Source organism: Varroa jacobsoni, unplaced genomic scaffold (genome assembly GCF_002532875.2).
Source record: "Varroa jacobsoni isolate VJ856 unplaced genomic scaffold, vjacob_1.0 scaffold_340, whole genome shotgun sequence".
Lineage (NCBI taxonomy): Eukaryota > Metazoa > Arthropoda > Arachnida > Mesostigmata > Varroidae > Varroa > Varroa jacobsoni.
In genome coordinates, this window is record NW_019213242.1 from 25556 (window position 1) to 51658 (window position 26103).

General features: G+C 42.1%; 1 protein-coding gene across 2 annotated transcripts; it reads left to right on the forward strand.

Annotated features, from left to right (window-relative positions):
* Positions 1 to 276: 276 nt before the first annotated feature.
* Positions 277 to 24975, forward strand: LOC111259502 (iroquois-class homeodomain protein irx-2). 2 transcript variants are annotated; one of them, XM_022831568.2, is made up of 7 exons: positions 277 to 661; positions 2002 to 2187; positions 10919 to 11010; positions 18707 to 18878; positions 19941 to 20082; positions 20603 to 21091; positions 24265 to 24975. In XM_022831568.2, the coding sequence occupies exons 1-7, from the start codon at positions 593 to 595 to the stop codon at positions 24363 to 24365; spliced, it is 1251 nt and encodes a 416-aa protein (XP_022687303.1). In that variant the 5' UTR covers positions 277 to 592; the 3' UTR covers positions 24366 to 24975. The 2 variants fall into 2 exon arrangements, with proteins under 2 accessions (XP_022687303.1, XP_022687304.1); XM_022831569.2 differs by lacking the exon at positions 24265 to 24975 and adding an exon at positions 22218 to 22812.
* The last annotated feature ends 1128 nt before the right edge of the window (positions 24976 to 26103 follow it).

Consider the following 26103-nt stretch of genomic DNA (forward strand, 5'->3'; position numbering starts at 1 on the left):
CAACGATCTTCGTTGCCGCGTCTTTGGGATAAGCCAAACGCCAGAGTTGTTCGTGGTATTTTACCATGACAGTAGTTTAGCCGAAGGACAGATGATGGAATTAAGCACTTATGCTGTTTGCCACCAGTTTCAGCTGCGTCAAGTGGAATGAGACGCGAGCACGGCTGTGTACGTATGTGCGTTCGGTCCCGCGAATATCCGCAGCGATCGCTGCGATAAATGGTTCCTGGAATGGTATCGTCATGATGAAAAGGTAACGGCATTCACTCACGATAAGAGGTTGTGGGAAAACGCCTGACAATATACGTAGATGACTCGATAACGAAAACGATAAAGAAAAAACCGTGGTAAATTGGACTTCGTCACGGGTACTGCAGAGATATTCGCGCGCCGTTGACAAAGTGTTCGAACAGTGCTGCCAAGCTGAGTTGGTCTGTGGAACAGCTGCCGTGGCTAGCGTAGTCTGATTTCGTGTGTACCGCTAGATTGATCCTGTGGTGTCGTCTAGATTTCTAAATTGTAGATTTGATCGCCCGTATTGTGACAGACAATAGACTGAATATAGTGCGTGTCAATTCAAGAATAAGCTCAAATGGCAAACTACACAGCGGGATTTGGTTTTTACAACGGGAATAGCCCGCCACCAGCACCCTTGCCACAGGTAATTTACAGCTTCCGTGTAGAGCACTCGTAAAAAGTCGGCGCTTTCTTGATAGATGAGCAGATTATGGGTGTGGCTTGAAAGCTAGTTTCGTTGCGCTCTTTTTCATTTTGAGTACCACGTGAAGCACCTGTTGCCGAGTTGTCATACTCAAAAGAAATCAGTATAGATAAAATCTGGCTGTCCTAAAAGCTTATAGTAGAACAAGTGTCCTTAGCTACATTACACGAGTACTCCTTTTGCTCTAGTAGAATGCGACCAAATAAAAGTAAATAAATGAACCGTGAAGGACATATCCTAACAAGTGTTTAGGATAATTTCCTTACTATTAGCTACGACTATCTAATTTCTCCAGAGACATTTGAACTGGAGCACTTCAGTTCTTCACACTGTTTTTTCACCGGCTGGTGCTTCTCAACAGGAACGTAAATGCGCCTATGGCTGACTTCGAACCTAGGCCATTGTACGTGTTCCTAGGTTCAATAAACAAACACGCTATCACTGCTTGGTGACTGGGCCTCCGCGAGATCAAATGTTTCGCATTTCAAGTCCAATGCTACTGTGAAAGATTGCTTTTGACGGTTGCCCCCTCCTAGACGAAACGAAGTGTATCTAGGCGAAGTTTCAAACAGATGCTATGGTACATGCCTCTAAGTTTAGACAGCAAACACGTTGCTAGTACACCATCACAGCATTGTTGGGGAAGCCTTAATAGAGTTCTCTCTCGCTCACTATTAGATTTCCTTGCGACCGAAAACCGCTTTAGTCACTTGGTTAGAAAACTGCTACGCTCGGGTGTGAATACTTCGAGCCCAGTTTTATTAACTCGGGGTGAATCTCACACGCCAGCTGCCACCTATTTCAAGGTTCGACATTACGTTTAAGGTAGCCTATACTAAGAGGCTGACGCTTCTAGGTCATTGTACGCCTGCCATTTTACACAACTCAGTCGCTATTTAATCGTAGACAGTATCGTATACATGATCATGGTGAATGTTAATCGCTCGCCCTGTTCGAGCAGTTACATTGACCGCTATTCACGCCGATAATTTTGTCTGGCTCCATTACAATATAAATATGGCTTAGCTTTTCTATCGCTTATCATATCCCTGGCATACATATTTTTTTTACACGAGCCGATTTTTGTTCCATACACAAAATTATACATTCTAGAGACTTCCTCGGGACAATTTTAATTCGTCAGTCACTTCGAAGTAGTGGCTTTCCCGTACTGGTATCAGCTGACCAATGTAGCTTCAGTTCCAGAGTACCGATATGGTTTTCTCAGTTTTTCTTTAGCGCAATATCTCAAAAAAATGCTGTATTTGGCCGTATTTCAGACGCCGTTCACTGCTGTGGCGGCAACTAGCCCCTGTCGCGAAACAGCGGCCTCGCCGTTAAGTGCACCTTCGTACTGTACCACCAACCCAGGAGTTCCCGCTGTTCCAGTCCCTACATATGAACCGGCTTCTGCATATGTCGCGCACGGTGTCGCAAGCCCAGCCACTCTATATCCGTCAGCCATTGTAAGTGTTCTATTTGACTTATTTATGAAGAAAAAAAAACTTGATTTCTATCTAACGGAATTGCTCCTGTCTAAATGCGTAAGCGTGCCCAGTATAGAATTTTTATTTTCGCTTCCGAAGAGTGTACATACATTGCGGCTCCAACAGGTTAAAGGCAATGTGATACTAGGCGAAGCTATATATAACGTGTACCTTAGTAGAACTACAAACCTTCAACGTGCTCTAATTTTCTTATGAATGTATTTGTTGGGCGTATTTCGTACCATATAGAAATAGTGTTAGAGACGGTGCTGCAAATTAATTTGATTACGTTTGTGGATAAACGTGTGGCGCGAGTGACATCCGTGGCAGTTCGTTGTAAACGGATCTGATACGCGCTGGCTAAATGATGCCATGTGCCTCAGGCTTCGCTCAGCGATTGTCGTCCATCCGAGGTTAACCATGATCAAAGACCGGTCTCTGCTCGGCGGATTGTCTTCGACCAAGACCCTTCTGTGACTCGGAAACAGTCAGTAGGGATAAATAGGGACAGTTGATGCTGGACGTTTAGCTCAAACGGTCACAGATTTGCTACCGGTGTTGCGCTTTTTCTTGTCTGTGTGGCAAAAAAAAAGACGACACAGGGCGCCGAATGGCGGACAACCCGCATAACTTCGAATATCGAAATCAAAATAGTTGAGAACTTTGGATGTTTCCACATTTACATATACCCACACCTATCTATCGGTAGGTGTTAGTCGGTAGAATGCATAAATGAAGTCTATGCGGCATACGAAGTGTCCATAGCTCTTTGGAAAAGTCACCACGGAAAGCATGAATGGATGCGTCATCTTGTTCTAAAAATACTGGGCATATCTTTTGGCTACAGTGTAAGGTGTATTATACATAAACGTAATATATCTAGCTTTTGCTTGATTTTTCGAGTGTCAGTGTTCCCGCTTATTGTGTCGCTGCCGAAGCTATTGGGAATAGGTTTTTGCATCGGTCACGCGTAGTCGTATCTTATGCGACTCAATTGATTTCTGGAATAATTATGGAGATGTTCCCTATAGTTTGAAACCGTTCTACTGTTAGTTCACGTTTAGCCTTCTGCTTAGTCGGCGTCATGGTTTGATAACAGCCCCCTGTTTCAATTAGAGTAAATAATGTGCCAGAAAACATTTCAGTCCATTTGAATTTGTCGTAGCCTCACCGGTTGACGTTGTGCCTTTTCACAGCAATCCGTCTTGGGGAGCTCGTTCTGTGTGACAGTTTCCTACATCTGTTTCTTTCAATATGGCCACATTACTGTGTTGAAATGAATCGATTTGGAGCCGGTGAACGCCCGCACCAATGACAGTCTGAGCTAATTTTCTTCGGTTGTACGCAATCCTTCTCTTGGACTGGTAAGAAACATTAAAAAGTAGTGCCGCTCAGCCGTTCAAAGCCGACGCGCCGCCAAAATAGAAAATTAATCGAATGTTCCAAGAAACCCTTTTTCTATTAGTTTTTATTTATTTGGTTTATGAACGCCGAACGTTTTCTTCATTCCTCGTGCGTGTCTGTGCGTCGTCGTCGTCGTCGTCGTACGTGCCCTGACGTCGAACTTTGCACAGCTGAAATTGTGATCTGTGCCTTTTTTGTCGAGTTCGCTTCGTAAACGCTAATCATTCTATCCGTAACCATTTAGTAGATACTTTATAATTAGCAAATTAGATGGTCCGCTAGGAGACGCTAAGAGATGATCGTTTGTTGAATCTGAACGGTAGTTCCAAATGAAAGCCGGTGATATTTATAACGGACAAACATTAGGAAGGATGACTTAGCACGACATTCTCTTAAATGGATCCATTGTCATGTGGCCATTTTGGCACTGTCTAGTAAAGCTGTTAGTTTACGCTCGATCCTATATATATGCGCCTACTTATATGTCTCGATCGGTCTTTGTAGATTAACACAATCGCTTAGCTCTGGCGAGGTTTCTTATTTAAATCGTTGTGCCTTTGATTTGAGCGATTGTTTAATTAATTAAAATTGTTTTAAGTGAGAGTTCTTGCTAATTTTGATTAACAATAGCGGGTTGTTATCATTTTTTTCGAACTTTTTTGCCAATGTTCGAAAGACTCGCCTACTCTTGACGCTTGGTCAGGTAGGCGAAAGGTAGGATTAAAAATGCACTTGTTAAGCAATTTAGCGGATGTATAGGTAAGTGCTAAAAGCTAAATTAATGGGAAAGCAAGACGAGTTTGCTTAATCAACGGGGTAACGGGATGATGCTAGTTATGATAGGTATGTGGCATGGTATGACAGGTATATAAGCTTGTATTTCAGTTAGTAGATCTACGCTCCAAGTCAGTTTGAAGTTGGCTTCTTGATTTCGTAGAATTAACTTCGTTAAAGTCGAAATCAATGCGCTAACAAATCAGTTGCAATGGGAATACAACGCAGAACAATTGGTTATTTGCAGCGAAGCTGAACAGTTTGATAAGATAATGTTATCACCGATTAGTGACCGAGCCTATCGCTGTAGTTGTGAAATGGTTTTTCAGATCTATAAATTTATTAATCATAGAACGATCTGAGGAAGTAACTGTAGCGCAAAGGGAGAACGACGAACTAATTGTTGGTCTATCATAGGAAAAACACGGTTAAATAAACAAAATTGCCTAAAATAAACAGGATGTTTTTGGATAGGACGCTGAGCGCATAGGTAGCAGCTGCAGCCATTATCACCTGTTCACAGCTTCACGAATCGATTGATTCGTCAGTCAGTCAGTTAGTGGCTATTAAATTAGGTGTTTTTTTTTTTTTTTTTTTTTTTTATTCATTTCATACACATAAAGAAAACATACGCTTATTTCAGCCACCGACGACAGATATTTCCATGCGAATTTCAACGAGCAAATATATTGCCCAATCTATCGCGCAGCTTCTTGCTCGAGATAGAGTGACCTTTCTAAACTACTGTGGTGCAACGAAGCTGTGAAATGAGCTAGAATGGTTTTTTATCTAATTAGAAAAACAAACGTTAAATTTTAAAAAATAATCTTGTCACGATGCTATAGAAGCGGAAGCATGAAGTTGGGCAGCGAAGACTGATAGTGTCTTATTATTTAGTGTTAATTAATAAAGATATCACTACATAGATAAAAAGATTTACTACATAGAAAAAGAAGAACGCTGTCGGAATGGCATTTTACTGCATATTATGTCTAGCATATATGATAAAAGGAATAGTGTAGAATGTTGATCGATCAAGTCTGTTTACATGTTAGCGGCCATTCCGCTATAAACATTCTTCTAAATTAAAGATTGGGCCGTGTGTTTTTTCGAATAAACTAAGGATGGCTTTGTGATATTGTTGATAGACGAGTGATCGCAGCTTATTTCTTACACGGTCGTTGTTAGTTAGAATCGCCTAAGTCGATAGCAAGAAAGTGGTGCACTAGTCGAGAACAAGGCTCAACTATTTACTTACTATTAATAATAACTTGCGTAAGTAAAGCCAAGTCCGCGCCTGTTAGCAAGAGTGACACAAGTTAGCACGAGGATCATTAAGACATGAAACATACAAGCAACTATATTTGTCATACAGAATGTATGATGGTTGTCTATACACTAAACGAATCAGTAACGTTCGTCCCCACTGCAAACGAGACGATACTGATCGCAGCACGCGGTAACAGCTTAATCAATCAGTCCGCCAGTCAATCAGTCTAACGTCATTGAGGAACAACGTCTTGTATCGTGGCCTGTTGGTTCACTATCAGAAAAAGCATCGAACGCGACAGAAAAGAAGACGGCCTGCTTAGCAAATCGGCGTTCGAGGTTCCCGTAAGAAAACGGTGGCTCGTGTTATAAAAGAATAGAAAAGTCATTCAACAGAAGAACAACGTACGAATAACGTTCAGCTCTGCTTTAGAGACACACAGACATATATAAATTATAATCGAAAATACCCCTGGTGGAAACGGGTCTGTTCGTATGTAGCGATATGGTAAGGGAGCTACGACAGTACATGCGGCTCTCTATGGATCGAATGTTAGGAGACCAATTGTATTTGTCCTGTCTTCGCCAAAAAAAGGATTACAGTTTATACGTGAGAAACAGCTAAAACTGTTGATGCGAATGTACGCTCAGTGGTATCCAAACATACGCAGTAGTGAAATGTCACAAGATGCTATAGAACACTGCCGAATAAATACAGGCACTCGCGCACCCCATCACGCGACTAGGGAATATCGGGCCGCCCCATTCCCCAAAGAACGCTGTACGCAAACACTGTTCGCTTGAGGCTGACTTTTCGAAAGCAATTGATCATTTCGAACAGCTACATTGAAAGAGCTTCTGCATTGATGCCACGATTAGCACAGGTTAATACTCTTCAGTGGAATGAATCGTCTTTTTCCACCTTCTAGTGTTCACTCATTGCTAACACTTTCGTCATCTGAAGAAGCTTTATACAAACTCCTTGGATTTGACGCCACCCATTAAACAGTAGCGCGAGCTGGGCCTACAGCAGCTGGCCCATAGTTAGTACCTCGGCGGCAGCTGCCGCTGCCACTGCTGCTGCTGCTGCTGCTGTTGTTGTTGTTGTTGTTTTTCACTGGCAAGAATTTTCCTAAGTGCAACCACCTTTTCTGGTTTTGCCTATATCCGCTCACGCTGCAGACAGCCGCCGCTGTTGTTCTCATCGCGCGCGCTCTATTCTTTCGTCTTTGGGCTATTCCACCTAATCAACTCATGCGATAAACATATCGAGTCGTCCACAATAGAAGTAGCAATAGCAACAATAACAGCAAGGCCGACAACATCGGGGCGCACCCATATGCATGGCCAGACACAGACATACACATCCACGCATAGGCTTCTTTAACTAACAACTCTACCATGTTTGTCCGTTCACACCAGTTCATTCATCGAGGCAGTCAAGCATGCGCTATTCATTAAGTAGCGCATGCTTGCCTCGCTCCTGCTGTTACTTCGCACAGCTCCTAAAACTCCTCCTGCCGCCACTGCCGCTCGAATGAAGTTTTTCGTATACTCCGCTCATCGTCGTCGGAGCGAAATACCGGCGCTTCAAGCGCGCGATCTGGATCTCCGGGCTTGAACTCGCGTTTTCGCCCCCCCCCACTAAAGACTACCGCTGCTCTGTTTACCGCTCACAGCAGCAGGAGCAGGCAACTTGGCGGGGGCGGTACGGCGATGGAGGATACTCACCCGTCTTTCTACCCGCTTGTGGGTCCATTGTCACGGTGTCACTAACAGGGACCACAGGAGCTGGCTAGCCATGCAGGGAACAGGACATAAGTGTATAGCTAGCAGGCGATGTACGACCATAGTCATGCTAGTGGAGCACAATGATGCCTTGATGTATCTAAACCGACGACTTTAACAAACGGCGACCACGAGCAGTTGTCATAGATCTTCTATAGGGAGGGAAAATATGTAAACAAGAAGGTGGCCTAAGGTACTGGACGGATATTTGTATTCGTCCAAAGCGCGGAATCTGTGCGGAAGGGTGTTTACGATTATTGAACTGTTCGGGTTTTCAATGGCGCAATAGATGCGGTGGGCACGTAGAGCTAACTGGAACAAAGACAGGTGCCGCTCGCTTGATTACGGCAGATAACTAAATCGTATTTATGGGTATGGATGGGTTTGATGGGATAAAGGTCCTTAAACATCTTTTTGTTAGCTAAGTAGGAGAGAGGCAAACGGTCCACATTCTATGCTTCTTCACACAGTCTTCTCGGATGTATGAGCGACTAGAAAGTTGGAATTTGTGCTTTATGTATGGATAATATTTGCCATAACACAGATTTACACATGTTATACAAGTTTATGCAAGAATCTCCATCAAGGGTTCTGTTGTCATCACCCGACTACCTTTGAACCTGTAACGTCGGTGCATAGACCTTAATATGAGACATCGACAGGGTTGAATTCCGTTTCATATATGACAATATAAATCTCTTAGTAGCGTCTATAAGTTTAACTTAACGAGGACAATTAATGTTGTAAATTAGAAATGATTAGAATTGAAGCATCGATGTAGTTGATTTACGACAATTAATCGTGATTTCGTTAGTTAGTTAATAGATGGTTCGTTTAGTGTGAAGAGCTTGTTTGCCAAGCACATGTGGGGACTAGCCTGAGGGTGTTCAGTGTTTGATGAAGCGAAATACATGGATTGCCTTGTGCGATCACATTGGGATTAACCCAGCCAGGGTGAGTGACGGGACTTAAGCCCGCAGGACATCCCAGAAACTTTTGTTGCGTATTTTTTTGTTGACACTTTTTGCTTGCTGCATCGTTTTGTGGAGTATTTTTTTCTTGTGAACAATTCTATGAATTACAACCTGTGCCATTAACAGTCGTGCAACGCATTATAGAATAGGCGCAGGGTTCGTATAATGGCCCAATCATACAGTGGGGGTCACTGTAAATACTCTGCAGGACAAATTAACGATGTGCCTTTAGAGCTCGACGTCCCAGGGACCGTTCCCACATCCATTGTCCGAATGTGTGCCACAAAGTTTACTCGCGTTTCCAATGGCAATGCTCGCGGATGACTCCTACAAGATAATAAATCAGTCTATTCGTTTAGAATCCTGCTGCGCAAATTGGAGCCAATCAAGTCAACATTAAAGTCAAGTGACGGGTATTCATGAAGGAGAGGCTAAATCAGGTCCTGATTGGCGATAAGTTTCAGAAGTTGAAGTAGGATCAGTGATGAGAGCGATTGTGATTAGTTGATCTAATGACGATCAATAATCTAGTAAAGTATTCTGTTGCGCGAATAGTGCAAGCCGCTGACGGCGTAGATATTTGGATAGCTTGAACTTTGATATCATGCAGGTTTTACGAGTTCATAGTAGGCTCTTCGTAGTAGTTTACGACTCAAGTTTACACCTAAAAAGCCAGTAGCTTCACAATTATAAACAAAGAAGAGCCTTAAAAATGAAGCGCTGCCTTTTTGTTCCTGACCTACACTAAGCAAAATTGCACTTTTATTTTTGATTTACCCTGTACTAGCGCAAGAATGTTTTCAATCTATCGAGAGAAAAATGCCAAAATACAAGCGATAAAATAAGTGGCCTGATAAATGAGCTGCTTTTCGCTCGTGACCTATTCAAAACTGCGTCCCGACAAGGCTAGGAAAATCCTAACAAATGCTATATTTGGTGCTGGTATCCAGGAGTGGTGCATCCAATTTAACCACAGTATGGGTTAACCTATTACGCCGATTTCGACTCACGGCCGAAAACTCGCTCGTACACACCTATCACTTGACAGTACTCCAACATATCAGCGACTCAAGCACCACTGTCTTCAGTGCACATCTCATTACATGCCGCCCATAGGTACCACCCCCCGCCCCCCTCTCCCTGTCAGTCTGAACAGGAGGTTGAGCTTTGAGGATATCGCAGTAGGTTATGGACGCCCATGAACGTCGAAGGTCTACCACTGATTGTCTTTTTATCTTGCGTTTGATCATCGATGTACTGCCACAGCCATAACCAGACTGACTCTGCATGTGAGATTGGACTCGCTCGATTTGTCCGCTTCACTCAAACACGCACCATACCTAGCGACGTTAAGTTGCCATCACAACGAAACGCACATATAGCATCGCATAGCAATTGCATTGATTCTATTCGCGGTCCGAACTTCGCACACTTCCCACTGAGTTGGAAGCAAATCTCCAACTGCTCCAAATCTTCCGTCGTCCGTCCAAGTCTGGCCGTCTTGGAGTGGGCGAGCTCCAATTTTCCCTAGGCTCTGCGGCGGGCGCGGGTACGGTTCCGACCGGCCTTACTTGAGCTATGGCGGAGCTGGCCTGATACCCGATTTGACTATACGGTCTCCTTAATATTCTGAGCGCTGGCTTCGTCTGCCTCGATTCTGTGGCCGCTCGCGCCGGTGCCTTCGCTAAGGAACGACAGTCACTTGGCTTTGACAGCTGCTCGCCCTTGAGCTAGTGTCGCATTGGTCTCGTTGGCAACGGACTGAGCTCTTCTGACGATTTCTCTCTCGACGGGGGCTCCTCGCGATGCAACCATCTGCTGCTATTGCTTCGTCTCCTGCTCCGGAATCTAATCCTAAGCTAGTGGCCCTCCTGTAATGCTCCTCGGTTACCCCCGTCAAATGACGATGGCTTGCGCTCGATCATTCACCCATTTTCTTACCCTTAATTCCTCAGCCTTATTGAGTCGGGCTCTCTCTCGCTCTCTCTTAGTGTTAGTTTTAATTTTGATTAATACCGTTGCTTTGTCCTAACTCGCTCGTTCCATTACCTTCTCCCTGTCTCTCGGACAGAATCGGTGCGTTTGGAGGCGAAAGCTGGTGCTTCTATAGCAATGCTAACTATTGCGTGATTTTCGTAACGCGGGACTATCCTGGATCATGATATTTATCAATAATTGCTTCTAGTTCAGCACAAATACAAAAGTGGTGTTAGTTGTTTGATATTGTGGCAACGAATTAGCTAGTTGTAATGTTTTTGGGGGTATCCAGCTGACGAGTGATTTGGGGCATTTTTTTTTACTAATGGAGGATCCGTTATAATCGTATTTGCCAAATGAGAGGAAGACAATCCGCTTACTATTAGTACCGCTGATGCTAGCGTTGTTTAATTGATAATTTAGCATTGAGTTTTCGTTTATACTTAGCATATATAATTCTGAACTGGAGTCCGGTTGACTTTGCACGAGAGCTCATATTAATGTGTTATTGAAATGTCTTGCAGGCAAGCACGACCAGTTCATACATCAAGGACAGCGATCCATGGCGGGGCCTTTCGCCTGCACAGCCCTACTACGACGCTACCTTTACATACGGGTGAATATCACTTCTAACTTTCAAGAGTCGTAACCCCCCCCCCACCACCACCACCTACGAAAGATCCCCGGAGGAATGGGCGACAACTAGTTGTGGTATCTAATTATTTCCCAATAATAACAATAGTCTTCTTGTCTCGTCAGCCGTCCAACAACGCATTCATATAATTTCGTATGGTCATTATTATGTTTCAGATTTAGATGGATGGAACCTTGCACCGATCAAAGAATAAACAGTAACATCTACGTGGTGTTTGGGAGTTTTGCTTTCAAATTATAGCTGGATCGCTTGGTAAAGCACAGTGATGCTAGAACTTTAGCGGAGATAGGGATGAGACGTAGACACACACGCGGAGCCCCGTATTGTTCGATTAAGTACCCAATTCTTCGAACCATATAGCTATCTATAGTATTTAGTGGTTTGTTTAATCTATGTAGAAAAGGCCACTGAACGATAACAAGTTAGTTTCCCAGCGTAAAACTGTCAAGCATAATCGAGGCGCGTAACAGGAAATGTATTGCAGACTCATTATTTGGCCCGATCCCGCCTTCCTTGCATCTGTCTCACTGAATAGGCAGCAATTAGCCTATTTCGGAGCAGTTTATGCAACTTTGTGAGCATACTGTATAGGACGCCCATCAGAGAACGCATAAAAAGGCATTAAAAATCTACTGCTCAATTGAATAGCCAACTACTAATTACTTCATTTATTTAAAGCATCTATAGTGAGGCTCTATTATATTATTGAAGCACTTCTGTATGACAGCCCCCTATATGTTATGACAAGTAATTTTCGTATGACATAAGGACGATGATGAGGACGGCCAGTTTTCCTACAGCACGCACGCACGCACGTGCACATACACGCAATCCTGGTTGATGATGTACATTCGTGTTGATATTTTTGCCATTGTCATCAACACGCTACGGCCCCCGCCTCTTATTGTGGGTTATGTAGTGACTTGTTTTTAACTCGTAAAGGGTTTATCTGAACAAGTCACGCATATTTCACACACAGAGATTAAAGCTAGAATGTTTGAAGAGTTGCGGTGTACATTGGCATTCGGTCTCTAGATCTATTTTGGCCCGATATATTCGCTGATGTTGTTTCGTCGTTCCTAAAATGCGTAAGTAGTTGACTACGTAGATGTTGAAAGAGTGAGTGCCAATTGTTAGAGATCTACTCGGGGGAGCTAGGGGTCACTAGTGCTTTGGCTGTGCGGTTTGCTTGGCTTAACTCTGCTAGCGTTGTCCACCCATCGCAGATGTTCCTAGTTCGATCTTTTCGAGTCGACGAGAATGGCCACTTCTCCGTTGGTGGCACGTGCACGATAGCCGGATGATGCAGGACACACCATCTCCGCAGTTCGGGTTGACCACCAGCCATCCAGTTACAAAGCCACTCGCATCTGCTTCTATTCAGCCGTTCGGCCTGTCGGTAGCTAGATCAGGACACGCGCGGACAAAGGTGAATTCGCTGGACTAGGAGTATTGTTGTGGTCCTTAGAACTGTTGTTGTTGTTGGGGACTGAATGAAGTGGTGCGTGTCAGGGATGCCGACGAGCTCCGTTAACTCATTCAGTCGTTCGATGACATTCGGACAAAATGCTCTTTTTCATCTATCGTTAAGCATCCGTATCAGGGAAGCCAAAGACGGCGGTGTCAGCTAGTTAGACGGACAGCTCAGCATTGATCCATACGCGATAAAACCGGCTGTATAGTCTAGGCATGCTATTTTTTTCGGCGCTCAAGCCTGCTATAATGTATTTCAAGTCATAATTCTTTCATACGAATCACTGAGGAGCGGAAGCACGTAACGTAGACGCAATGAGACCCGCCGCAAATTCGGTTTCAAACATTTGAAGTGCTTTACTTCTCTGCGGGCATGCGCAACGGCATTTTGTAAGCAGCGAATCCGATGGTCTACGCAATTCAGCTTTTAAACAGTAGTTTATTTTTCTGCTCACAAATGCTGAACAATGGCTGTGGTACGTTAAAGGCTAGGGAGAAAATGAAGTTTGTCTATGCTTCTTCGTTGCCTGTTGCCAAGCAACTATCTGGAATCTCTGCTTTTGCACAATTGAATTGGACATTGTATGTAATACAAGAATATATATTGGCTAGTTATTCAACAGATTAAAAGTTAACAGTGTGAGCCTAGCCAATTAGGCAAAATTGAAGTTCTGGACGCGCATATAGAATAGTTTTCTGCTTTTTTTTTTATCTCGTCCTCTTTTTGCCAACTGTTTATTATTTGGAACTTTGGAAAAAAGATTGACAGTTCCGTGTGGCAGTTCAGCTGTATAGCGGCCGTTAGTGGCAATGTGAGCAGACGCTTCGCGATTGATGGGCATATTGATTTGTCGCGGTTTGCTGATAGCTACTTTAACTCATGCGCGTAACGCCAGCTTCATCAAGAGAACGGAGCAGCAGGCAACGTTTCACTGTAGCTCGTATGGAGTGGAATAAAGGGAAGTGGCCGCAGAGGTGGCCTATAAAGGCCGTATCATTTCAGGCAAATGTTGACGCGAGTAAGCCTGTTTGGGAATTGTTTTGTTGTTATTATATCGGTCTAAATAATGCACACTTACAGTTCCGAGAATTTGTTTTCACTGCTGCCGCATGTTTTACGTGACTGATATTTAATGCTAAGTCGACATTCATTCAGTCAAAATTTATCACTGCGTGACCAGTAATCGATAGTCTTTGGCCGGCACTAACCTAATTTACGCGAATCTTTATTACGAGTGTAAGCCTGAAAATGGCCTAAATTAGGCTAGAATTACGAGTGCAAGCATCAGGTCATAGGAAAATACGAGAGAATTTTTTTTAAATCGTCTTAAAGGGCACAAAACATTCGACCAGCGTCCAGCTGTAGGCGACGGTGGAGTACGTCGATCGCACGGGAAGTCATAGTTACCATAGAAGTTATGTTATAACTTCTTCTTCTTAACATGAATCAAATGACGGGGGGAGTACGTCGAGGAGAAGCGACGTGTGCTCGTGACAAGGCTAGCTCTGCGACAGACATCCTTCAATCAACCAGCCAGTACTATGCTATACTACAACACCTTAAACGCTAGGCGCACTTTGTCCCGTGTCCTTCCTAAAGGCCATCCCGAATCCCACTAGCCGATGCGGTCGGTTCGCCCGATTGGCATCGCATCAGTGAGTCCGATCGATTTTAAACAGACAACCGTGTCTGATCGCCTGCCGGGTGAGTCTACTGGCAGGATTACATGTTTTTGATAGTGGACAATAGTACTCCGATTTTCGCTGGCTACCAACTAAACGAGATTAGTGACATATGAATGGGTGTGGCATTGTCTTGGGTGGAAACGTCGGAATAGTTTTCAACGGCCATTTTATTTGTTGTAAATTTTCAATTTCAAGTCGCATCTGTATTTACCTACGAGTTAATTGTTACGAGCTATTGTGTATTGGACGCGTTGGTTGTGTGAGGTTACAAATTTTGTTGTCTATACATATAGATAGTGCTAATAGGCTAAAATTCTCTACTTTCAAGGTTAGTTACTTTAGTTTTTTGGCAAGTCGGCAAATATAGGTTATTATTATTATAATTTGTCAATATTTTGCTACTACATATAATATTTGCAATATAATAGCTGCTGGGATTTCGTTGCATAAAATTGTAAGTACATTTTCTATTAGTTACATTACAGTTAATCAACAGATCGTTGAATGTAAGGCAAAATGATCGTTATGAGGTCTTCAAAGCTAGAGTGCGGTTAACATACTTCTCCTATGTGTAATAGACTCTGGTAGATGCACCAACGAATTTGCGTAGTCGCTGGGTAAACTGGCTGAATCGAAAGTGAAACACAGGTTCAATTTATAAACAACTCTCTTTAAGGCTAAAAATTTAGTCAACATGACAGACTTTCCCTCTAGAATCGTTTAGCGCATTTATCAGATACTGTCACAAGTAAGTTAAACTCGCCCGCGAAATTTAAATTTCTGTGAAAATAGGCCAGTATTAAATTTGATTCATTCTGCAAACTTTTCCAATTGTCAATGCTGACTTGTCCGACAGGCCAAATCTCGTTCCTTGCTACAATTTGAGCTAAAGACTAATTATGGATTGCGGCAGTTTTTCGGCTTGAATCGAGTTAGGTGATATTACTTAAATACCTATTCTTAATGGTTCTATAACGAGAGTACTAGACATTGACATTTATTATCAATTTATTTAAATGTTGGGCTTATATATTTGTAAAAACGTAGCATTCACGTTTACTTGAGAGATTCTGCAATCAAATAGGATGCTCTCTAACGCGTTTCAGACCGAAGCGGACATTTTTCCATACGTAGGATATAGTGCCGCAATCTGCGTCCGTCACTCTATCAGCTGTGTCATATGACGTTCTACGAGTTAATAGCGGCTGAGCGATATTTGTCTTGCGCGATGTTTGAGGGGCATAATGCCACTCCTTCATGTGGCTTTCCAAGAACCAAGAGGAGATATCTCCAGTTGAAAATAATGTAATGGATTTCTTTGTCTAATATAGCACATTGCAGCATAGACAAAGTATTGCTTGTACTTCGAATGTACACAGGTAACTTCTCGATATTTTCCTACATCTGAAAATCTCTCTCTCATTATCAAAAAAAAAAAAAATATATATATATATATATATATATATATATATATATATATATAGATCTATATATAACGAGAATAAAGTTGCCATCATTTCCTACGCATTGTTGTAACCTGCTCGCAACACTTAAGTGATAAATTCGTGTATAGTTTCTTGTTCCTGCTGATCTTGTCACATGAATTTGCGACGGACGCCGTCGTCCTATAAAAGGACCTGAATTTTTCCCATTTTCGTAAACGGTGGTTAATACCAGGGTCATCCTATTGAGCCTCGTCGACCTATATCTCCACCTATAGATCGACTCGTCATTGTTAGAAAAACGTACGACTAAGGTGCAGTGCACCGCTGTTCCGTTCTGTTAAAAACAGATCACACTATTTCCATACAGAGTTTTTTGTTGAATCGAAACGACGACCCGTATTTATTTTCGATTAAAGCATAAACCAGTTCTGACTTATATTCTTAAATCTGAAAATCTCACTATGCGGTTTTAGAGCAACGACTTACGGCGACATCTAGCTCTAAACCTGCTTCATGTTTTGAGGCAGGCGTCGTGAATTTAGCAAACAAATTATCATCGAAGCCCGGGAAACAACGGCCTGAAGAGCCACTTACTATCTTCGAAGCTAAGATATTCAGTCCCCAGAAGTAAATACTTGCGCGGATCACAAGAAAAAATGGTCCCGTTTCATTCAACATGCTTCATATAATTAAATTTATTTACAGCTGCTAGATAAGACGAAGACGACCATAAGGAAATGCGACATCTACGATCACAAATCAATTCAATCTGTCAAAGGTTGCATGATAAATTTTAAAGGTCGGCTTCAATTACGGTATTCAGTACGGTAAATACGTAATCATTCCGAACAAACTGAATTTGATAAAAATGTCAAAGTCTGTGGAACGTTTCATTCATGCGGAAGCGTATTCAATGTGATGCCTTGATTGTAAAATTTACTAGTCATTATTTTTTGCATATAAAAGCTATCGACTTTTCTACTTCTGTATTGTCTGTAAGCCGACCTGTTTCGCTTAAGGGCCTCAATTACATCAATTTTTTAAAAGTACTAGGCTAGCTTAGGCCTCGTGAGGCCACAGTCCAACTATTGTAGTTCGGCCCCGTATAGTAAGCGAAGCTGTTTTAACGACAATCATCAAATCGGTTGTGTTTAATTTGGTTTGGATACTTATAGATCCACTTGGCAGATTTTCTGTATAAGTACCTTCCACAGGGGGCACCTTTCTTTTTTGACGTCTTGTTACTTACGTGTTGCAGGACATTATTTGTAGTAGGAAAAGTACCCCGTTATTTTCGCACGGATTTTTGTTTAGTTTGTCGTTCCTATAGTGACCATGGTAAACGGGTCGAACGTGGAGCGGGGTTTTCGAAGCGAAATTTTCCGCTGTTAAAAGCTGCGAAAAACCGATAGATATCGTTAGCACAGCTAGTTGTCTTCTTCTGAACGATTGTGAGTCTCCACTGTATTCTGTGAATGGGGCTTAAGAACTTCCTCAGCCAGCTTCAGGATTTCTAGGGATCGTGGCTTGATTTCCTCTGCATACATTCTCGATTGCTTAATCGCCTCCAGTATATGCGAAAGTTGTATTTTTATTTATACTGCGATGTCGGCTGCTTGTCGTACGGCGTCTACAAGCTTAAACTTCACAATTATATCCTTCTGTATGGGGTATTGTGGACGCGTCTGACACTAAACGACAAGTGGCTCTTCAGCCGCTTATTTTCTAAGTATATATGAAAGGTTTTTGTGGCTAGCATCAAAAAAATCTTCTCGCTTCCAATAGATTGAACAGCCACCGGACACAAGCAATTTCATTTTGAGAACTTGTAGTAACGGGTTTTCAACGAGATCTCTAATAATCATTGCGTACTGCTGAAATTTAAACAATTTTAGAATTTAATTCGCTAATCCGCTTGTGCTACACGTATTCTTGCTGGTGTTAGTGATTAGTGAATGAATAGCTTCTGGAAAAGTTTGCGAACAGGGTAAACGCAGTCGATCGATATGGGTGTAGTAGTCATATCAGCGTAATTGTATCGGGTAAAATAAGAGCCTTTTGGTAGTTGTTACTTGGGCAGAATGTACGCAAATTAATGCGATGCGTTTTTAACCGAGGCATGCTATTACCATTTCTATATCCTTATGATACTACATTACAATGTCTTATTGTCAGTATATATCTAAAGTGCACTAGCTATACTAATGGCGCATGTGATAATAAGAATAACACAATTTACGTTACACGACGTAAATGTTTGAACGGATGACCTTCATTGTTTATACATTCCTACAATCCACTATGTATATATATATATATGCCTTCAAGGGACATCTAGTTCTATAAGTGAATAGATCTTTGACGCAATACCATTTGACTTCATCGTAGCTAGACATTGTTGGCCTGCCACTTTTCTCGGCATCGTATGGCTTCGCATTTGTGTTCATATTTCGTCGATTGTCTATCTCGAGCCTTAGGTTAGCCTCTGTCGGGCCTACTCGGCGCTCTCGATCTCCCGCTGTTTTTCGATTCAGTACTTAAGCTTTTGGGAAAAAATGTCGATTTTAAGTGCAGAAGCTGAAAGTGGTATGTGAAAGACTGTCTAGCTTGGTGTACTCCAGTTTTTTTATATAGTTCTTCGCATTTTAGAAAACCGCTTTGTGGTCTCAGTGGTGCTTGTGTGAAACGAGGAAGAGGCAGTAGGCGTAGGCTACAAATAATACCCGCAGAGTGACATTCGACATTTCTCGTATAAGATCTCGTTGAGCTCTGGAATCGCAGATATAATTTCTTCGAGCGTTCGTTTTCCGCTGGAAGCCAGCTGCCTGTTGGAATGGCTAACGGCTGCGATGCCGGGCATAAAACTCGGAACATAAAAGCTTTATCTTAAATGTAGCGTTAACAGACTGTTCTCCGGAACCCTGCTAGGGCTCTCTCCAAAGTCTATTTTTAGAGCTGGATTCCAGAATGAGAGATAGCTTTAGTAATCCAAGTAAGTTAAGCTTATTAGTGTGCTTTTACTGATGTTTATTAATCTATGATTAATATGGTAGGTACTCCCCTGCGGGGGCAGGATTTGAACTTCAAGCGACCCGACGCAAAAACGTAACCCGTGATTCAACGTCAACTTTGAAGGCGTGGCTCAACGAACATAAAAAGAATCCTTATCCTTCGAAAGGAGAAAAGATCATGCTAGCTATTATCACGAAGATGACCCTTACGCAGGTAAGAGAATGACCTAATCTCATGTAACGTACCACTTAAGAAAATAAAAATTTGTCTGTTCTCTCACATCTGGTAAAATTACCGAGAATTTCCTAGGTCGCGGCTTGTTTTGGCAACATTGCACCGGTATTGTAATCCAGATTTCAAACACATTCAATACTTTTATTGGGTATTTGAATAAAGTATCCGTATTTGGCCCATGAGTTTACCGACTGTTTGAGAAAGCAAATGGCTCAACAAGGTGGTACGAATCGAGAAGTACCGACTATTTATTTAGCATAGCGGATCAAGATTGCGAAATAAAGCTCGAGTTGAAAATTATGTCAATCATTGTGGATGTTCAGTTAGCGGAGGACTGACCGAAAAGTGCGCCGCTTTTACTTCCGCACAGCGATTAGACAGCCTGAAGGATAATACGATGTTCATCTGATGGGGTTTGCTTCAACATCGTTTCAGTATCGCCCGTTTCGCCATATTCAGACCGCCCATCTACGATGAAAATCTACGATGCAAGGCCGAAAGATATGCGTTTATTCGTGTCGTATTAAGTAGTCCTTAGCTTTTTGGTTTACGCGAGAAAAGCCAGCGTCGAAATCAATCAAGTGTTTTAGGTGGTTTGGATAAACAGAGTCTTAAGGCACTAAATTCTCCTAACTCGTCTATATCTTGTTGCGGAAGCATGATTTGCTGGCGCGCCGTTCTGCTCTCGACTGCTTCTGCCACAGCCGGGACTGATATAAGAAGGAAAGAAAGGGTTATTAAAAGCACCGTACGATAGTTAAGGAAACAGGCGTTATTATAGGCGCCTATTCGAATCAATAAAGTAAATAAAAGTGGCATATCATCAAAATTGATACGCCGTTAAAGTTGTTATGCCACATTCAAGCTTTATATATATATATATATATATATATATATATATATTGATATTGTGATAAGGAACCAAGAGCACTACTACCTAATGGCAGCGACGCGATTGCTAATATAACATATAGAGATGATTGATGTAGAAACCAACGATTCCGTCAGTCATGCAATTTTTATATTTCTTGACTAATTTAGGTGTCGACCTGGTTTGCTAACGCACGTCGACGGCTTAAAAAAGAGAACAAGATGACCTGGGAGCCAAGAAATAAATGCGACTTTGACGGGGAGCTTAGTGAAGACCCGCAGCAGCCTGAAGGATTTCAGCATCATGCAACTGGTAGGTAACGTTTCAACATTAAACCAAAAAAATATTGACCTGTTTCTTGGTTTAATGCATTTCCGAGAACAATAGCATTTTAAGAGATCGTAAACTAAAAGTTAGATTTCTATTGCAAGGTGTAATAGATAATCTTTTTTTGACTGAAAAAGCGGACGCGATTTTTCAATTGAATTATTATAACATAATCCCTCACTTCGGAAGATGCGCTCACTTGTTAGCTTGAGGGTAATCTCTTACTACAAGCAGTAGCGATATTTTTCAGTGTCTTCAACAACTTTCTGCTGTAATAATGGACACAATGATACAAAGCAACTTCTTATATAGAAATTGGTAACCCCTACTGGAGACGTAACTAAAAGCAGCTTCGGACGTTCATATCGGTATTTGCAAAATAGAGATAAACTGTTTTTTCAAAAACTAACGCAACGTGCTTTGTGTAACAATACCTTTCGCACATGAAAATGTATTGTATCTAGGTCTGTGTACCAATTTATCCACATATTTAATTTGATTGCAGTGGTAGAAAGTCCTGTCGTTGTTCCCCAGTCAACTGCTACCGCAGCATCGTGCCTCTCGCCACCGCATTTTTCCGTCGGTGGGGATGATCCTCCGTCGTATTTAACGAGTGGGCCGCCATGCCTCCCGGGTCCGCACCTTCCGGTACATCTGCCGCCGCATCCTGGAAGCGGGCCCGAAGGCTCAATCGACTGTCCTGACGCCAATCCTTCGCATAGCGATAACTCTTCGTTATCGCAATCTTCACATTCGCCAAAACCGCGAGCCGGCAAAATCTGGTCTCTGGCCGATACTGCCACAAAACGGCACGAACAACAACACCTTCATCAGCAACAACAATTTCACCAGCAACAGCAACTTGGAAGTGGAAGTTGGTCTGCGATCACCGCGCACGTCGACGATCATCCGGGAGCGACCAGTGGCCATATGCAGCAACATCCAGATCATCATTTGGTAGCAGCAGGGGGAGGTCCGTTGACTTCGGCAGGAGGTACAGAATTGGCACACTCGCACCGTCCTAATAAAAACCTTCAGGCTCAGTCAACACACTATTCGCCTGATATGAATGCGGTTATCTTTAGAAAAATGCACAGGTAGACGAGACTAGCCGCACAGCCCAGAGTCTTTTCGGGTTACCAATGGCATGTGTGGATATTCTAGGTTAGGTTATCTTTAGGTCAGTCCTGTGATGGTGAAGGAATAACGTGTTTGTTTTCTATCGTAGATACGGATAAAGTGGTCTAGGCTCTAATCTGGGTGTTTCGTGCTGGGAACCAACCGTCTGAAGCAATGTGTAATGGAAGTAGCGCACTTAAAGCATAGCATAGAAGATTTTCGGGTTAATTTTGGGTTACTTTAAGCGATCTTAACTACCGGTCGCTCGTAGTCATTTTACGGTCTTTTTTTATAGTGGTCTTAAACTAGTACCTTTAGTTTTTGTTTGCTAGCTAGTATAACCTGTATGACTATTTCGGGGAACAAAATAAGTAGAATATGGTAAACGAACAGAGTTTGTTGGGCGATATCGGCGAGTTGTTGCGCAATGCTTGCCACTGTGAATGTGTAGTAAAATTGAAATGCTATATCGAGCCATGCTTAGCTATCAAGCAATATAAAATAGAAGCAGAGCGCTACATGCATATGGCTCGTTAGTAAACTTAAGGCTTGGTGTAAGTAAGTTCAAGTAATAAGTTTATTATATCGTTCTATATCGTCACTATATCGTTCGGGTCCTAATTCTACAGTATCGAATGATGGAGCCGATATACGAAAAAGTGTACTTTATCAGGTAGAGAGAGATAAGGTGTCGTTGTGTGATCTTGCCTATTCTAGCCAAGATGTCGGGTTAAGCTGAACTCAAATTGGATTGTGTGCATATTCATTCCTCACGAAGTATAGCACCATCCTTAAAATCCACTATGAAACAGTGCCCTTAAATCAAGTTCGAAACTTATTCCATCCTTAGGTCGTATCAGATTCGAGCTCATTTGTATCAAGGCGATATGAGGGGCACGGTGGCAACACGCTGTCACACCTGGTCAAACTTGTCGTCTCTTCGTAGGCCTAATTTCCATTAATACTAATATGTTATTACGAATTCGGAATATGATTACCAGGGTCGATGTCGGAACAACGCAGTGGGGAGACTGGCGAAACTGTGCAATAAGCTCGAGGATTGATTTAATGAATATCGGCAACAACTTAACGCTAAAGGATTGTGCTAAGTCACCTGTTTTTGACAGCGTTTCGGACTATCTCTCTAATTTCACCACTACGTCTGATAAATACAATGCGTGGGAAATATCGCTGCCGTTATCGCTATGTCGTAACATGTAAATAAGCCGTTTCAGGTCGTGCAAAGTTCAAAGCCCGTTTATCTAGGCCACACTGATTCTGTTATATTTTATTGAAATGTCAAAAACCTCTATCATAATATTATTCTATCAGTTACTAGCTGATTCTAGAGCAATAACGTTAAATTTGTATTCGACATGTAAATTTCGCTAAGCGTCGGTTTTCTTGTGAGCATCCACTTTGATAAAGACTAGGAAAGGCACGTAAAAAATTCTGTTACTTTTTGTAGTTGTACCGCTAATTATCGTTTTGTATATTACGGATATATGTGCATATGTCATAGGTTCGAACTTATGTATATAGCATAACGTATGTACAAATTTAACATTAAATAAATACCTTATCAGCTATACGTGAGAGTTTCTGTTTTTTTCTATAATTTCTATATTTATATAAAGAAGGCCTGGGTCGGCCTTATTATTGTGGCGGCAAATTGCGCCTTGTCTGCTTCCGTGTTCTGGAACAAAAGCCTGGTAGTAGTAATAGCTTCGAAGGGGAACGATCATAACTTTGCCTAAAAAGGCTGGCTCCTCCTTTCTTTTCTTCAAGCTCCAGACAGGTTTGTTTGTAGGGTCGGACTAGCTCAGAGGAAAGAGATCCCGGAGCGAGGGGCAATCGAGAACTGCTGGGAGGCCGCGTCGGCACCTAAACGCCACCGGTTAGCCAGGCTACCATCAGTGGCGGCGATGCCCAACAGAGCTATGGCGGATTCTTACTTGTCCTGACTGGAGGCCGGCAACGGGGTAGGACCGCCTCTTCCGTGTTCACCCAAATGATCTGCCCATATTTCCTCCCTTTGACGACGGCAGCGGCAGACATTGCAGCGGCAATAGCAGCAGGCCCTTAGGCCTAGGCCGTTGGGCTCTCGTCTCTGCTACAGCCTTATGCTTCTTTCTGCGTCCGCCTGTTCGGCTTCTTCGTCAAGAGCGGGCGGGAAGCAGAAAGCCTAGGAGCTTTCCTCTTCTTACAAGAACTTTGGTCTCTTCGTTGCCTTCATACTGGTCCTTTGGACGCTGCCACGTTCGTGGGCCAATGTTAGCTGGTGACGGAAGGGGCGAAGATTTGGGACGACGGCATCCTACCACCCTTCGGCACCCATCGGTAAGATTTAAAAGAAGGGTGGAATGGGAATGCTACCAGGCCCCCGTGTTGCTCACAATGAAACCTAACTCAAATTTCCTTACCTGACGTGCCCCTAAAGGAATCACCTCTCTTCTACGTGGTAGGATATCGTATAAACTATGGAAGATGGAGAAACAGTAGGCAATGCGGAAATTGGTCAGCGAGTTAACAAAAGTTCCTTGATGAAAGCCAACCCTCTGCTTCATGAAAGGCATAGATAGTAGCGCTGAATCAAATGAAATAGTCACAGTTTGACAAAACGGTGAGCAGTTTGATGAGTTGAGTTAAAAACTTAGGTGACACAAGTGTTACTCAGTGTATCCAAGAAACGATAAAAAAAAGGAGGATATAATATCTTCTTGCTGAATAATTAGTCAGGCTGCTCTCGGAAACATTGGACGGTACATCGAATTGCAAGTATGAGCTTGCCTTAATATCTTTTGGTTTGGGGAACACCAAGCCGTCATGCTCAAATGACGGCGTGTGCTTTTTTTATGTGAAACTTTTCGTGTTTTTGCTTCGTTATTCTCAAACGCGTAGTCCACTCAAGGTACAGTGAATATTAATTGGTACAAATCAACGTGAAGCGGGTGCGTAAAAGCAAACTGTTTTGCTTTGTCAGCAAGGCTTTGTTGTACCATTTCAACTGACTTAAGAGTTTCATTCAATTCCCAATGACTATTTCAGGTCACACGAAAGGCTCATCGGTCATGCCTTTAGATTTTTTCTACACGGCCAGTAACGAAAACGAGCGCCTGGAATCACCGGCAAGCCCACACACACGCTAGGATGATCGCAGATATCGCCAGTCTTTCAGATGATGGAAATAGAAAACATTCATTAGAAGGACTCGTCATGACCAACGGGTAACACGAACGACATACGGTGTTTTGGAAATAGCAAATAAATAAGTGTATCCTAATGATTTATCTAAGGATACCTAGGTATTATGTAGGAAATATATTTAAGGAAAGGTTTTTGACTGAGGTGTTGCTTCGGTATATAAGACCATATATATATATAAATGACTGTAATATACATTACCACTTAACCCTGTCCTCATTAACTAATGGGTCATACAACACGATTATCCGATCAAACTGTAATAAATAAACGACTTAATTGTGTATACAAATAGAGAAGTGTTTTTTTTTATTCTACAATCGAGTGTACTGTTGTTTGTGAGCCCCGTGGGACGCAGCATTCCCTTTATATTTAGAATTATTTCATAACTTCTGGGCAAAGGAAAGGTTTTTGAAGAAAACATAGAACATATTACTGATCATTGTATAGGTCTGAAAAAGTAAATACAGAAGATCTCTGTTGCTTATGGTAGCCAATGCGAAGCCAAAAAAAGTGGGTTGAGAAATATGAACAAATAATTTCCAGAGTTTACAAGAAATAGGCCTTAAGACCCTAAGGAAAAACAGATTAACCGTAAACTTTATCTCTGTTTAACTCTAAACTCATTTTTTAACCTACTGGGAACATGTATTCTTCCCTTTTAGCCCTATGTAATAATACTAAAAACCCAACAATATCAAACAAATATTCAATGTTTTTCTTCATCAGCGTACGCTAATTCTCCCACTGTAGAGATAGAAAATTCAATCAAATGTTGCTTCTCACTGAGTCTCTGTTTCGCGTTTTTAAAAATTTACAATACGCTTCAACTGCGAGAATGTTAGGATCGATTAAGCGCAGCTTCATTGTTCTGGCTCGTAGGCTTTTTTTTTTTCACGGCGAACTATCTTCTCGACATAGCAGCGAACTGCACAAACGGTCGTTACTCTGACTCAAAAATGCATCGTATTTTTTCCTTTGTATATACTAGCAATTGTTATGACAAAACAGCACAACAGTATACATCCCTGTTATGTCAACATCCCTGATCATGTTCCTGTCAGGTAGTTTTTTAAGGTAACTGCCTTCGTTGGTCTGCAATGTCATCACCGAAACCAAAAGCGCAGAACAGGTCTCAAGGGAAAACTGTGCGACACTGAATACGGTAAATTAAAGTATATTGACAAAACATCTCTTAGTGTGGCATTTTACTGTATACGTTTACGTTGTGCGAACCGTTAACGATTATTTAATATTTTAATAATTTTTAATGTAATGTTAAAAATTTCAATAGCGCTTGCTTTAGTTTAGCTGCTTGTTTTGATAGCAGCAAGAAATACGCGTTCTTTTTTTTCTTATTTTGTCTCATCGGCTTAATTGCGCTAAAAGTTTAGAAGTTATAGAAATTATATAAGAAGTTGAATAATGTTTTCCCAGTTCTGAATTGTTGCGAGAATTCGTCGAAACTTTGAACTTAGCTTGCAAAAGGGAATATTTGAAAAAAAAAAAAAAAATTCAGGTAATCTCGTTGATATTTGCTTCAATATTACGTACTGTATGTATCATCATTCGTTTTCCGTCTTCGTTCCATCCCTTTACTGAAATCGTTGTCCTGATAGGACTTCGACCACTGACAATATATGCTATATGAGGTCTCTATGGACGCTAAATAAATACTCGATA